At 45.1% G+C, this 15531-nt stretch overlaps 1 protein-coding gene across 1 annotated transcript in view; it reads left to right on the top strand.

Moving 5' to 3' along the window:
• Positions 1–1190: 1190 nt before the first annotated feature.
• LOC139421172 (zinc finger protein 385C-like) overlaps positions 1191–15531 on the top strand; it is a 223705-nt gene continuing 209364 nt past the window's right edge. Inside the window, exon 1 of the mRNA XM_071171787.1 lies at positions 1191–1278. Coding sequence (XP_071027888.1) covers positions 1230–1278 — 49 coding nt within the window. The 5' untranslated portion in view covers positions 1191–1229. The remainder of the gene's footprint in view (positions 1279–15531) is intronic.

Raw genomic sequence — 15531 nt, 5'->3', positions numbered from 1 at the left:
GATTGATGACGGAAAAAAACAATTGAATCCATTTTAGAATAAGGCTGTAATGTAACAAAATATGGAAAAAGTCAAGGGGTCTGAATATTTTCCGAATGCACTGTATAATAAATATGTGGACACCACAAATGAGTGGGTTTGGCTATTTCAGACACACCCGTTGCTGACAGGTACATACAATCGGGCACACAGCCATGCAATCGCCATAGACAAACATTAGCAGTAGAATGGCCTTACTTAAGAGCTCAGTGAAGAGCTCAGGATGCCACCTTTCCAACAAGACAGTTCGTATACTTTCTGCTTAGCTAGAACTTCCCCGGTCAAAAGTAGTGCTGTTATTGTGAAGTGGAAACGTCTAGGAGCAACAACAGCTCAGCCGCCAAGTGGTGGGCCACACAAGCTCACAGAATGGGAGAGCCGAGTGCTGAAGTGCGTTGCGTGTAAAAATCATCTGTCCTCGGTTGCAACACTCACTACCGAGTTCCAAACTGTCTCTGGAACGTCAGCACAATAACTGTTTGTCATATGCTTCACGAAATGGGTTTCCATGGCCGGTGCAGCCACACACAAACGTAAGATCACCATGCGCAATGACAAGTGTCGGCTGGAGTGGTGTAAAGCTCGCCGACATTGAACTCAGGAACTGTTGAAACACATTCTCTGGAATGATGCGCCCCTGCATAAATGATTTGTCAAGATTGGTGTGGAAGAACTTGACTGGCCTGACCTCAATCCCATCAAACACCTTCGGGATGAATTGGAACACCGACTGCAAGCCAGGCCTAATCGCCCAACATCAGTGCCCAACCTCACAAATGCTCTTGTGGCTGAATGGCAGCAAGTCCCGGCAGCAATGTTCCAACATCTAGTGGAAAGCCTTCATAGAAGAGTGGAGGCTGTTATAGCAGCAAAGGGGGGACCAACTCCATTTTAATGCCCATGATTTTTTAAATGAGGTGTTCGACGAGCAAGTGTCCACATACGTTTGGTCATGTAGTGTATATGAATAGAATTTCGACCTTCTTTCCTGTCTTTCAATATAATATATTCGATGACAAAGTGATAAATAACATAAATCAAATTGTATAGGCGCGGCCGTGATAGCGTTGAAGACCCTCTGAGTGCGCATTCGTGTGTAGAGTGGCTGCGCGCTATGACACCCGTGACTCCAGAGCGCGAGCTGGGCTTTCGGCTTTAACAGTCAGTCTTGTCTCACAACGTTTCGAAAGATGTTGGGTACGGACGACCACAGGGACAATCTGAAACGGAACGGGACAGGTAGGCAGAAATACAACATATACAGTGTAGCGTTTGTTTTTACATATTGACGTGTTGCTGTTTACTATTCAAAGTTTGTGGCCCCCATGTGACAGTTCATCACACACAATTATCAGTCTACCGGTAGCGCGTGTACAGTAGCCTATTTTCCATTGTTAATGGAATGATTAGCTATAAAGTTATTCTGAGATGGCCAAATTATACATTTTAAACGAGGCAGATGCATTTATAGACCTAGCAATTTTATTTACAATGAATGGACAAACGACCGATTGTTAGATTTGTTTATGTCTGACATGGCAATTTGTTCTCATGGGCAGACTATACTTTTTTATACGCATGTAATATTCATTTTGATTTGATTGTTAATCAAAACACCTTTAGTAGTTTTATATGATTACAGCTTCAAGGTAATGTATTGTCTGTAACTTACGAAGCAAATGGCATAGGTAATTGATACACTGTTGCGCTTTGAGGCTATTAATTGAGCGCACGTTGATCGTTTGAATTGCACATTAGGCGATCTGAATGGGCTTATTTGTTCATACTTCCTCCCTCACTGAATAAAATATGATATTGCTCGACCGTTCATTGTCCATCCTGTCACGCAACCGAGCTGGGTGTTTCCGCATGGCATGCGGTGAGCCGGTGCTTGTGGTTCTCAATGGCCAGATGCAGGCAGGCATTCCCTCAATAGAAAACTGTAACCATGGAACTGTAGTAGACTATTTAACCCACCCGAATTCCAAAGCCATTTCTCAAGTGTATGATGTGGTCCAATAACGTCTAATCTGGCAAAACATCAGTTTATTTATATCTTTATACCTGGATAAGGGCTTTCGATAAATGTAGGCCCTAGAATTGAATGAATGAATCACGTGCTGTAAGAAAGCAGTGGCTGATCATTCTGAAGAAGGGCAAACTTTATCAGACAAAGATCTAAAACTTCAAGAGGTATTCTCGACACAGGCCTGGGCATTGCTACTCCACAGCTATCACCCACTGGGACCCATGACAGATGTTAGTCTGCTATACTTTACATTTATGTCAGTAGGCAGCAGTTTCAGTTTAAATGCCTATCTCAGTTGACCTCTACTCTTATGACATTGGAATTGGACACTTGCATTGTTTAGTCAGTCAAATGATAATAATAATAATAATATTAATAATAGATGTAATTTATTTAGGGCTTTTCATTATAAAGATCACCCTAAAGATGCTAAAAGTAGGCATTGGGCTGGACAATGGTCTTCAACAGAGGCTGGAGCATCTAGGTCACATGACGATGATAATAATGATGATCATCCACAGAAACACCTTTCATTTCAAACATTGATCTAGGCTATTATAACATAGTCCAAACAGCAGTCAAACATTGTTCTAGGCTATTATAACAGTCCAAACAGCAGTCAAACATCCATGTCCCCCTGTGAGGCCTGACTGACATGAGAAACAAGTTCAGTAGTCCCAGGAGGGCTTCTGGGAGAGTGTCAGTTGTTGGCTTGATGTAGTCTCTAATTTGTGTTTATTGTGCTGTTGGTACTCTACTCACTATAACAAGCTGAGCTGAGGGGAACGCAGATAAATCAAGGCAAATGTCAACATGTTCAGTCAGGGAAGGTGAAATATGGCTGCTGCGGTTAGGAGAGCATTTATGTACGCCACCTTAAGGCCTGCTACTCCTGCTGAATGCCTATGGATGAATAATATGGAGGCCCGTGTTATTGTTGCTGTGACAGACTACGTACACACTCTGTTAGTGTCACTTGTGTTTTGTCGCAGTTGTTCCAAAGATGTTTATTTTCGTTATGAAGGAGGAGTTGTCTTTTTCTGTCTTTGGTGAGAGCTGGTGAAGTACTATGAAGTGTGTGTACCTGTGTGTGTGCCTGTGTGTGTGCCTGTGTGTGTGCCTGTGTGTGTACCTGTGTGTGTGCCTGTGTGTGTACCTGGGTGTGTGCCTGTGTGTGTACCTGTGTGTGTACCTGGGTGTGTACCTGGGTGTGTGCCTGGGTGTGTGCCTGTGTGTGTACCTGTGTGTGTGTCTGTGTGTGTGCCTGTGTGTGTGCCTGTGTGTGTGCCTGTGTGTGTACCTGTGTGTGTACCTGTGTGTGTACCTGGGTGTGTACCTGGGTGTGTGCCTGGGTGTGTGCCTGTGTGTGTACCTGTGTGTGTGCCTGTGTGTGTGCCTGTGTGTGTGCCTGTGTGTGTACCTGTGTGTGTGCCTGTGTGCACACACGCTGTGGTGCCTGCTTTGTTTGCACTGTATGTTGACAGTGATCATTTAAGTAATGCTGTGCCAAGAGACATATGTCCATGTTGTTTGTGCTCAGAGATGACTCTGCCGTAAACTGTCACTTAGGTGTCCAGAGTGTCTCTGTACCGTACTATAGCAGGCAACAGGTACAACACCACAGTCCCATCTCCAGCTTGAATGGCCACGGTGGGGGTTAGATCTCTGCTCCACTGGAGTAGAGCAACCAGTCCTATGTTATCAGAGGACCAATTCTCTCTCTCTCTCTCTCTCTCTCTCTCTCTCTCTCTCTCTCTCTCTCTCTCAAGTCCATTGTGGGGCCATTGTGCTTGGGTAAAAAATATTTTTGAGACAGTTTACTCACTATTGCTCTTCTGTATACAGTCAACAGAAACCATTCACTTACTGAGCAAAGACAACGATGCACACAACTGTCCAGGCTAGAAAAATGTGTGCAATTTAAACATTTAAAGAAAAGGGAAAAGTATATTTGGACTGGTGGAAATGACAGTTTATGGACAGAGAGAGAAAAAGGGAGAGGGAGAGCAAGAGAGAGGCAGAGAGGGAGAGCAAGAGAGAGGCAGAGAGGGTGAGCAAGAGAGAGGCAGAGAGGGTGAGCAAGAGAGAGGCAGAGAGGGAGAGCAAGAGAGAGGGAGAGCAAGAGAGAGGGCGAGCAAGAGAGAGGGCGAGCAAGAGATATGGAGAGCAAGAGAGAGGGAGAGCAAAAGAAAGAGGGAGAGCAAAAGAAAGAGAGAGAGCAAGAGAAAGAGAGAGAGCGAGGGCTGCATCTGCAGACAAAGAACAAGTCCCCATACACATCTTGATGAAGGTAAGACTAAATTGTTTGTGACACAGCGCGTGGTTTACAGTGTGGAACAGTGACACTCTCATTATGCCAATAAAGTGGATGCTACAGTAGCAGTGGTCTGGTCTCTCTGCTGGTGTCTCACTGTGTATCACACCACCCCGCTTTCTTTCCCTCCACTCCCATTGAGGGGATCATGTTGGGACTTAATCAGCTGGGCTGGTAGCTGAGCTGGTAGCTGAGCTGATAGCTGAGCTGGTAGCTGGGCTGGTAGCTGAGCTGATAGCTGAGCTGGTAGCTGGGCTGGTAGCTGAGCTGGTAGCTGGGCTGGTAGCTGGGCTGGTAGCTGAGCTGATAGCTGGACTGGTAGCTGTGCTGATAGCTGGGCTGGTAGCTGAGCTGATAGCTGAGCTGGTAGCTGGGCTGGTAGCTGAGCTGATAGCTGAGCTGGTAGCTGGGCTGGTAGCTGAGCTGGTAGCTGGGCTGGTAGCTGGGCTGGTAGCTGAGCTGATAGCTGGACTGGTAGCTGAGCTGATAGCTGGGCTGGTAGCTGAGCTGATAGCTGGGCTGGTAGCTGAGCTGATAGCTGGGCTGGTAGCTGAGCTGATAGCTGAGCTTTTAGCTGAGCTGATAGCTGGGCTGGTAGCTGAGCTGATAGATGAGCTGATAGCTGAGCTGGTAGCTGAGCTGGTAGCTGAGCTGATAGCTGAGCTGATAGCTGGGCTGGTAGCTGAGCTCTTAGCTGGGCTAGTAGCTGAGCTGATAGCTGAGCTGGTAGCTGAGCTGATAGCTGGGCTGGTAGCTGAGCTGATAGCTGGGCTGATCCCACTGACAAGTCCACTGTACGCATGTGGGTATTTATAGGTATGAATATGCATCCATATGTATGAATATGTATTTATATGTTTGAATATGTATGCATTCTGGGAGGATTCTGCACCTTTTCTTTTTATATTCAGTTTACAGTTTTCACTGTAAATAACAGTGAATTTGTTAAAGATTGAATCACACACTCACACACACACACACAATGAGCTGCTGCTGTGTGGGAGGTACAGGTGTCTTGAAGTCAGGAAGTACTCTAGCTGTTTTCTGCATAGATGTTTTTCAACAGTTTAGTGTTTTCTCTGTACTACATTGTTGTAGATTTTAGGGGATTTAAAGTTCAGATGGCTTTTTTATATTTCTTTTTTTACCCCCTTTTTCTCCCCAATTTCGTGGTATCCAATTGTTAGTAGTTAGTAGTCTTGTCTCATCGCTACAACTCCCGTACGGGCTCGGGAGAGACGAAGGTTGAAAGTCATGCGTCCTCCGATACACAACCCAACCAAGCCTCACTGCTTCTTAACACAGCGCCATCCAACCCGGAAGCCAGCTGCACCAATGTGTCGGAGGAAACACCGTGCACCTGGCGACCTTGGTTAGCGTGCACTGCGCCCGGCCCGCCACAGGAGTCGCTAGTGCGCGATGAGACAAGGATATCCCTACCGGCCAAACCCTCCCTAACCAGGCCGACGCTAGGCCAATTGTGCGTCGCCCCACGGACCTCCCGGTCGCGGCCAGCTGCAACAGAGCCTAGGCGCGAACTCAGAGTCTCTGGTGGCACAGCTAGCGCTGCGATGCAGTGCCCTAGACCACTGCGCCACTCGGGAGGCAAAGGATGGCTTTTTGACAGGAGCCCGAACCCTTCACAATTCTCATAAACCTTCGTCTCTCCCAACCTTCGTCTCTTCTACTTGTTGTTCTTTCTCTCTTTGTCAACAACATCTATCTACATGTACCTTTCTTTTGTTGTTTTACAAATAGTACTTTCCCATTTTTACAGTTAAGTATGAATTGTAGGGTGTATTCAATCCGTATTACTCAATTACATGGTAATAAACATAACAACTTGACCTACAGAGTAGGCAACCCTTATACCAGTCATGCTAGGACACATCATCCATACTTTCTTTCATCAACGTAAACAGTGCTCTATCACTGTCTCGACATATCCCCTCTCTGTGTCTCTCCCTCCCATGGTGTTGTGCCACCCCACTCTGACATCTCTGTCTGCCATCTTGAGTAGACCTCTTCTCCAGACAGATGTCCTTCTCTTTTCCCCATTGAGCTGGGACCTCCTGTTGTGTGTTCCTCTATGATGTTCACCATGTCATCGCCTGCTGAGCCAAAGGGATGGGGGAGTGGGCACATCAGTTAGCTTGCTTTTTTCTGTTTGTGTGTGTGTGTGTGTGTGTGTGTGTGTGTGTGTGTGTGTGTGTGTGTGTGTGTGCGCGTGCAGGTCTTTGTGATTTTAAGAACTTCCTGTGGGTCTGATGTCCTTCATTTCAGGCTACGTTGGATCACAGCGACCTTCAGTGTGATTCTGTGAAAAGTTTTGTGCCGTCCCTGCTGGCTGCTTCTCCTCCTGCCAGCACAAACACACAGTTACATCCCAATTAGCCAGGGGATGCTGGATAACAGCAGGAGGTATGTCAGTGTCCTGTCGTTCTGTCTGTCTGTCCTGGACTCAGTGACACCGTCAGAGTATAATTTACCTGGTGATCAAACATAATCCTAATCAGATGCCTTGTTACACGAAGCAGGAGGCTCAAAGCAAAACCATAGCATTTAGAGGAGGGGGGATGTGAAACCCCTCATCAGTCCTGAGCCATTGCTACAGATGAGCAGAGTCAGTGGAGTGGCGGCTTGGAGCCCAGCTGAGCCAAGCTGGGTGACAGGTGAACTCAAAAGGGCAAATATCTATAAACAGGCGTGAACATCCCCCCTCCGGCCGCTCTCCGCTTGCCTAACTCAGACAGATGGAGAGGTCACTCCAGCCCTCGCTGCCACCCTGATCGCACTGTACTGTACGACTAGTGGCAGAGGACGGGTGTGTGTGTGTGTAGGAGGGCTCCAGGGAGGCTGGTGGGGGGGGGGGGTCAGAGTTTTTGACAGCTGCATGAAGCCTGCCTCAGGGCAAGCAGGCTGCCCTTTCCTGGAGAAAGCCACCCTCCGCCTGGCTGAATGGCATGCCCGGCCGGCAGTGCTCATGGCTGGGACCGACTCCGCAGAGGACTGCCTAGCTCCTCAGTTGGGTGCTGAAGGGTTGGCGCTGTCGGAGGGCTAAGGTTTCGCTATACCCTCCCTCGTATGTGCCCTCTGGGCAGAGGGTATAGAGTGTTACTGCTACTAACACATGAACCTCTCTGTCCCCAATCCCTCTCCCTACCCCCTTCTGTACTTCCTCCTACCCACCAAGCTCTACCAGGAAGTGAACAGGCCAGTAGAAAGGAGCCTAGAGGTACCCTCTGAGTCAGAGGAGGGAGACAATGTCAGAGGGTAAGCTCCCATTGAACAGCAGATTGAACCTGTGTGTGGAGCTTTATCTGATCCTGTATTTTGATCCTGGCCCAGGTTTTTTTTATTCCTCGTTACAGGATAATTATCCCAATTAACACAGAGTGCCAGACCCCTACCTCACTACCTCAGAGCCGTGATCATCACACACAGACACACATACCCTCTCACACCTCCGTAATGACCCTCACACACACTGGGCCCAGTGTTAGACATGCACGTACACACACATGCCCGCGCAAACATACACACAGTGGCATGCCTATGTTCCATGGCAGTTGGCGGGTCGTGGTGCTCGTGAGCTGAACAGAGGGTCAGTGTGTGAGGCCAGGTAGGCAGGCAGACCCTCTCCCCCCTCCCAATAGGAGCACTAAATAGCCTGGTTGTTTTGAGGCCCCGTCACTATTCAACAGGAAGGGTGGAGACCCTGTCTAAACTGATTCTATCACATGTTCCATATAAAAGACTGCCTGCATGCATATTCATGTCCAGGTGTGTATGTATGAACACGATTGTGAATTTTGACTAAAGACTAATACTCTGTGATCGGTTGATTACAGTCGAGCTCAGAGAGTCCATTGGTCACTTCTTCGTGATCCATAGCGGTTGTGGGTTTGTGAAGGGTTTGTGTTTTAAACTCACTACAAAGTGTTTGGTTGACAACGTGGCTATCAGAGAAATAGAGGATAAGGACAACAGAGATGTATATGAAGGCTATGATTATGTTGTATGCATTTTTCAACTGCAGTGAATCATTCAGAGCCCTTTTCAGCTAGGCTTTTATCTAAACCGAAGAGTGGTTTACCTCAGTCAGTGTACGGAGTGCATGTCCTATTGTACTGTGATCTCCACAGAGAGCACACTGAACCCACTCTTCAGCCTTTGTAAATGGCTTTTCTTGATGGGGCCGTGGCGGCACTTTTCATGTAGGTGTGTAAAGTGGCAAGTTTGTCATCTTGCGGGTTTTGACTTTGGATGATAATAATACGGCTAGAAATAATGTGTTTTGTGCCTTTCTCAAACCCAAGGACATTTTCTCCAACCTAAGTCACGCAATACAATTCTGAGTAAAACACAGCACATGAAGTGAATATCCTGGAGAGAAAGGTACAGAATAATATGAAGAGCATGAAAAGCATTATACTGTAGCATTAAGAGAGAAACAAATGTCAATCGAGTTAGAAAATACAGGCAGGGATAGAGGAGATGAAAATGGAAGATACCAGAACATATTCCTATGATGAAAACAGCCTAGAGAGACTTATAACCACACATACTAACAAATATACTCTTATGGCAGGATTCAAATGCACACACACACACACACACACACACACACACACACACACACACACACACACACACACACACACACACACACACACACACACACACACACACACACACACAGACCATTTCTGAGCGCATGACCTTGCAGTAGAATACAAGCGTATATATACCTGCATTTTACCATATGTGCATTAGATGTGAACCCAGCTTGTCCATGAGCTGAACAAAGTCTATGACCAAGCATGTGAATCGTTCCATAAGAGCAGCTGCTGTGTGTGTGTGTGTGTGTGTGTGTGTGTGTGTGTGTGTGTGTGTGTGTGTGTGTGTGTGTGTGTGTGTGTGTGTGTGTGTGTGTGTGTGTGTGTGTGTGTGTGTGTGTGTGTGTGTGTGTGTGTATTTGGGAAACACCCTAGGGTAAAAAGCTAAGTCATGTCGGGGTGAGAGATTGTGAGGAAGTTTCTTTAAAATGCTGGCGAGGATCCATCTGTCTCTTCACAACTCCAAGGGAGCAGTCCATCTGCATCGCCGTATGGTTGCCAAGGGTCCGTTATTAACGCAGAATTCAGCGTTTTCTACGCTGAAAAAAATATATAAAACGCGTAAGAAATATATTGCTACGTTTTGTAATCGCAGATCTAAAATGCTTCGGCATCAGACAAATTGTATGCTTCAGTTGCACTTTTCACGAACTGGGATTCTGTCCGCAGACAGCGCTCTGACTGATTTGTAGCTACTTTTCTCTGGTACTTTTCTCGGTGTAGCCTATTTTTACTCCGGTAAAATGCAAGATTGACTTCTAGCAAAACATTAAGAAATTGAGCTTGCTTTTTCATTGTAAGATCATTTACTTGTGTGGATGCTAGCCAAATAGCCGCATAGCGAAAATGAAGCTATTTCTGCCAAATGTGTTGCACTAATGTATTTTCTGCGAAGGAAACTACAGTTGCACGTCCCTGGTCAGTGTATTGAAGCAAAACACACTGTTGACTTTCAATATGAAACAGCTTAAATGGTTTAAAGCGCAGATTAATCAATGGTCTGCATATTGAAAATGCAGATTTCTGAACTGTTAACGCGAGCCTTGGTTCCTCAACCCACTCTGCCTTTACATGACACCTCACCTCACCCCTCACCTCAACACAAACACACACCACTCCCCTTAGACTCAGAGCATTTGGAAAATGAGCAAGAGTAAGAATTGAGGAGGTATGGATGTGAAGAACTCTTTCAACAGGAATAGTCATATCATCCTTCATATCTGTTTTGTGTTCAGGATATAGATGTTGGTGTAAGAACTGTACATTGTTCAGTACTGTACTGTTTCGGGGACTTGTTGTATTTACATGTACACCTAAATTCACTTTTCCAATGTTGCTCAAGCACTTCCTCAATGTTATTTCTATCCATATATTATTTATCTATATCATATCTAGGTGGAAGAAAAGGGCAATTAAAATGAAGCCAATACGCCACTCGGAGACCTCCGTGACCAAAAGAGACGATTAATAAAATAATACTCTGTCTGCTTTTAAATAGCACTTCCTCCTTTGAACAGAGTCTGTTTGAAAAGATATCCATCTTCACATTGGACAGCGTGACGTCTGTCCGCTGCATTGGCTGAGCTATAGAATGGCTGTTGGTTTGTGACGATGTGGGCGTCTTTTTAACCTGAGGCAGAATCTCTGTTTCACATAGAAACAGCCTTGAATTCATCTCTAAAGTTGATATGAACTGCACAGTGTTCACACACACACACACACACACACACACATTCATACTGATACACACACACACAGACCCTGATACACACACACGCTACAAGCCCCTGTCCAATGAGTCATACCTGTGTAGAGTGACCTGATGATGCGACAGGCGTTGGTCCGACGGCATGACGTGCCTTAATCCATACCTGTGTGTGTGTGTCCTCTGGGATCTAGGCTGTTATTTCTCTGCTGCTAATAACACAATAATCACAGCCATTCCACCTCTCTGCAGGGGGCTCCAGAACACACACACACACACACGTCCCCCATCTTTTATCGATCTGCCTAAATTCACAGTTGAAAAAAACTCATATAATCCAGTGGAATCTCAGAGCCTCCACGCTTAGAGGAGGCCGTCCTTGTAAAAATATGAATGTGTTCTTATCTGACTTGCCTAGTTAATTAAAGGTTAAATGAAATAAAATCAAAATCAGGAACAGTAGCTCTCACTTGGTTGATCTGTCACACTGACGTGTGGCGACGACCACGGAGTGTTTTAGATGCCGTGCGTTTGGTCATCTTGGTTCACCATCGGTTGGTGTCGTTGCTGATGCTATGGGGTTGTCATATACACACTGTTGTTGATTTGTCTTACTGAGATGTTGAGGTGTGGCAACAGCAAGAGAGCTGTTGCTGGGGTTTTCTACGGCTTTTGTTTGGTTACCTTGGTTGGCCTCGTGCTGCTGCAGGTGCTGATCCTGTGGGGTTGTCATAGACGTGGGTCTGAACTGGTCTGGACTGGAATTGCTTTCTGAAGGGCTGTGTAATATTTGTTCATCTGTCCTGGCCCTGCCTCCCCCCTTGCCACTAGCTCCTCAGATTGGAGTGGGGTTTAGCTCCTCTATCACATACCAACTGACCTTTGATTACAGCTGAGATTGTAGGCCCGTCTCGCACATGCAGATACATTCTACTGCTACTCCTACAGTATGTGTGTATTCTGTCTGTGCTGTGTGTTTTTCATGTTGTTTTAGTATACATTTTCATCTTTCCAACTGTCTGTTTTGACTCTGTATTTGCGTTTCTCTTTCTAATTTATTTAAGTGTTGTTGTTGTTGTGAGTATGTGTGGCTGGTTGTACATTCCCTCTCTGTTTGGGGCCTCATGTCTGTCTGTCTGTCTGTCTGTCTGTCTGTCTGTCTGTCTGTCTGTCTGTCTGTCTGTCTGTCTGTCTGTCTGTCTGTCTGTCTGTCTGTCTGTCTGTCTGTCTGTCTGTCTGTCTGTCTGTCTGTCTGTCTGTCTGTCTGTCTGTCTGTCTGTCTGTCTGTCTGTCTGTCTGTCTGTCTGTCTGTCTGTCTGTCTGTCTGTCTGTCTGTCTGTCTGTCTGTCTGTCTGTCTGTCTGTCTGTCTGTCTGTCTGTCTGAGAATACATGAGAAGACCAAAGCCAGCTTCCTGTTCTCCAGACTCTCCTTCCACTATACCTCTCTCCACTGGCTGGCTGGTTGAATCACTTTGCCCTGCAGCGACTCACAGATAGATGTCTCCCTCCAGTCTGTCTGCACACCCTCATCACGACCTAGTGGAGAATGACTCACTGAATCACTTCTGTTAGGTAACAGGTTTGACTCTCTCTCACGTCCCTGGTTGACTCTTGCTTGATAATAATGATATATTTATATAGCGCTTTTATTATGAAATTGTGCTTCACAGTGGATCAGATTCACAACAGACAAACCTGTTGGTTTGTTCAGGGTTGGCTGGTATCACTTAACACACCAGTTTTCTGCTCTTATACTAGAGACTGTATGGATGAGACAGTGCCAGTTGAATCACTGAATCTCTGCATTTTGCAACATGCATTAGCTGGAGGGTTGAATTATTTCTGTCTCTCGTCTCTCTCTCGCTCTTTCTCGTTCTCTCTCTCTCTCTCTCATTCTCTCACTTTCTCTCTCTCTCCAGCATCAAGCTCAACTCGACTCAGTCCATCACAAGCTCATACAGGGCTGACAGACACTATAATTGAACCATATATTTTTGTCTCTCTTCGCTGTAAGGAAAGGAGAGCATAAAGCCTTTCTCTACTGTGATAAGTGTGCTGCTCTGGGGAGCGTTTTGCTGACAAAACAAGGGAGGTGGGTTCAGCTAACAATCATAATGTCCCCCACTGTCAGAGAAGAGGAGGAATGGATGTGTGTGTGTATGTGGTGGGTGGGTGGGTGTGGGTGTGGGTGTGTGTGCCGATGAGTGCTGGTGTGCCTGCGTGTTGTTTAAAGTCCCTCTGATATGAGGCTGTATTGGAAAATGCTTTTAGTTCTGCTGCTGTTTAACACTAATCAGTGTGTGAATAGGTGACCTGCTGCTGTGGTGATGGTGAAGGTGGCTCTCTGTGAAACCATTCAGCCTTGCCAATGAACAACAGCTTCCCAGGCTTCATAATGGACACCATTTAGAGATCTGAATAGGCTGCGGTTTTTAAAAGCAGTATGTCCTCCCCTTCCCTCTACACCTGGGTCAGTTCTGTCAGAGCCTCGGTGTTGGAATGGAGGAGGAATGGCCACGTTCAATAATGTGCTAATGCGTTTGACATCATGAAAATGCCTTTTTGATTAGTGCAGTCCTATTGGCCATGACTCACTGTGTTGATCGATGATTTTCAAGTATACTACATGTACAGTAGGCAACATAGATATAATTATGAAATATTTCTTTCAGACATATCTACACCAGCTCTCAAGATAGTTGAGCTAAGGGATGAAAACAACTTCTAGGAGGTTGAAGCTCAAATACTATTGCTTTGCTTGGCTGGGATCAATAGATATTTGAATTGAACAAAACAAACTAGTAACATGACATTTAGGCTCTTTTCAGATGGTAGAAAGAACAGTGGAATAAAGACCCTGGGGTGACAGTGTCCACCTACACATCACATACACACATACACTCTGGCCTACACGTCACGTACACTGACCTACACATCACATACACTGACCTACACATCACATACACTGACCTACACATCACATACACTGACCTACACCTCACATACACTGACCTACACATCACATACACTGACCTACACATCACATACACTGACCTACACCTCACATACAATGACCTACACATTACGTACACACATACACTCTGGCCTACACGTCACGTACACTGACCTACACATCACATACACTGACCTACACATCACATACACTGACCTACACATCACATACACTGACCTACACATCACATACACTGACCTACACCTCACATACACTGACCTACACCTCACATACACTGACCTACACCTCACATACACTGACCTACACATCACATACACTGACCTACACCTCACATACAATGACCTACACATTATGTACACACATATACACTGACATACACATCACATACACTGACATACACATCACATACACTGACCTACACATCACATATACTGACCTACACATCACATACACTGACCTACACATCACATACACTGACCTACACATCACATACACTGACCTACACATCACATACACTGACCTACACATCACATAAAGTGTTCTACACATCACATACACTGACCTACACATCACATACACTGACCTACATATCACATACATACACTGACCTACACACTGGCCTACACATCACATACACACACATATACAATGACCTACACATCACATACACACACATATACACTGACCTACACATCACATACACACACATATACACTGACCTACACACTGACCTACACATCACATACACACACATATACACTGACCTACACATCACATACACTGACCTACACATCACATACACACACATATACACTGACCTACACATCACATAATATATATGGGTCTTTCTATAAATAATGGGGCCAGTGTGTGACATCAACATTTCAAAATGGTTTGAAACTAAAATAAAAAAGGATTTTAATGTGTACTTAGAGGAATGAAAGTGAACATATGCAAATTGGCCCATAACTCCAGCTATACAACAACATAGGACTAGGACTCTACATCCTTTAAGCAGGGTTCATACAGACATTGACTATTCACATTCAAGGACTTTCAGGGCCTTTTTCAAGCACTTCATTGTCATTTTCAAGAACCTCAATGTTATACAAATGTATTGTTTATATAATTGTACATATAGGGCCTATTATAGAACCCCACACTCCCCCCCCCCCAAAAGCATTCAAAAAGTCTACTAAAATCATTCAAAAAGTGTACAAAAAAGTAGGGCCATTACCACTTTAGGAATAATGATTCTTTAGGCCTTTGCCAATGCATTGATATGCAAATGATTATTACATTCTAAAATATGTGAGAATAATGTGGACATTGCCTGACTAAATAGATTGGATGCATCTGTCTGTCTGTCTGTAGCCTATGTGGCTGATGCAGGGTAGCATTAATCTCACCATTTGAATCTCACCATCGCTGTTTTAATAATGAGAAAGTGACCCAAAAGCAGGTTCCTTTTTTTCATTGAGGGATTTGTATGGAAAGTGAAGTTGAAGCCGACAGATGTTGTCGTCATAATAACCACACATGGGTTTACCCCAACAGAGTAGCACAACACCCTTTAATTGAAGCTGCAGGAAACAAACTAAAATGGCCACATCTCTCACAAAAACTGTTATAAAAATCATAGATAATTATAAGGGAGCAGGAGAACTTATAAATTGGCTACAATAATTACAAGGACTTTTCAAGCACCAAATTGAGGAAATGGCTGATTTTCACGGTTGGCCTATTCCAGTACTTTAATTACTGAGCTCCAAATTCAAGTTCAAGTAGGCTACTTCAAGCCCCTTGTTATTGTTATGAATTGTAGGTGTAACATCGAAAACAAAATGTAT

The sequence above is a fragment of the Oncorhynchus clarkii genome, chromosome 12 (assembly GCF_045791955.1).
Source record: "Oncorhynchus clarkii lewisi isolate Uvic-CL-2024 chromosome 12, UVic_Ocla_1.0, whole genome shotgun sequence".
In the NCBI taxonomy this organism is placed as follows: domain Eukaryota; kingdom Metazoa; phylum Chordata; class Actinopteri; order Salmoniformes; family Salmonidae; genus Oncorhynchus; species Oncorhynchus clarkii.
The sequence above is the reverse complement of the archived record's forward strand: the minus strand, read 5'-3'. Positions and strand labels throughout refer to the sequence as shown.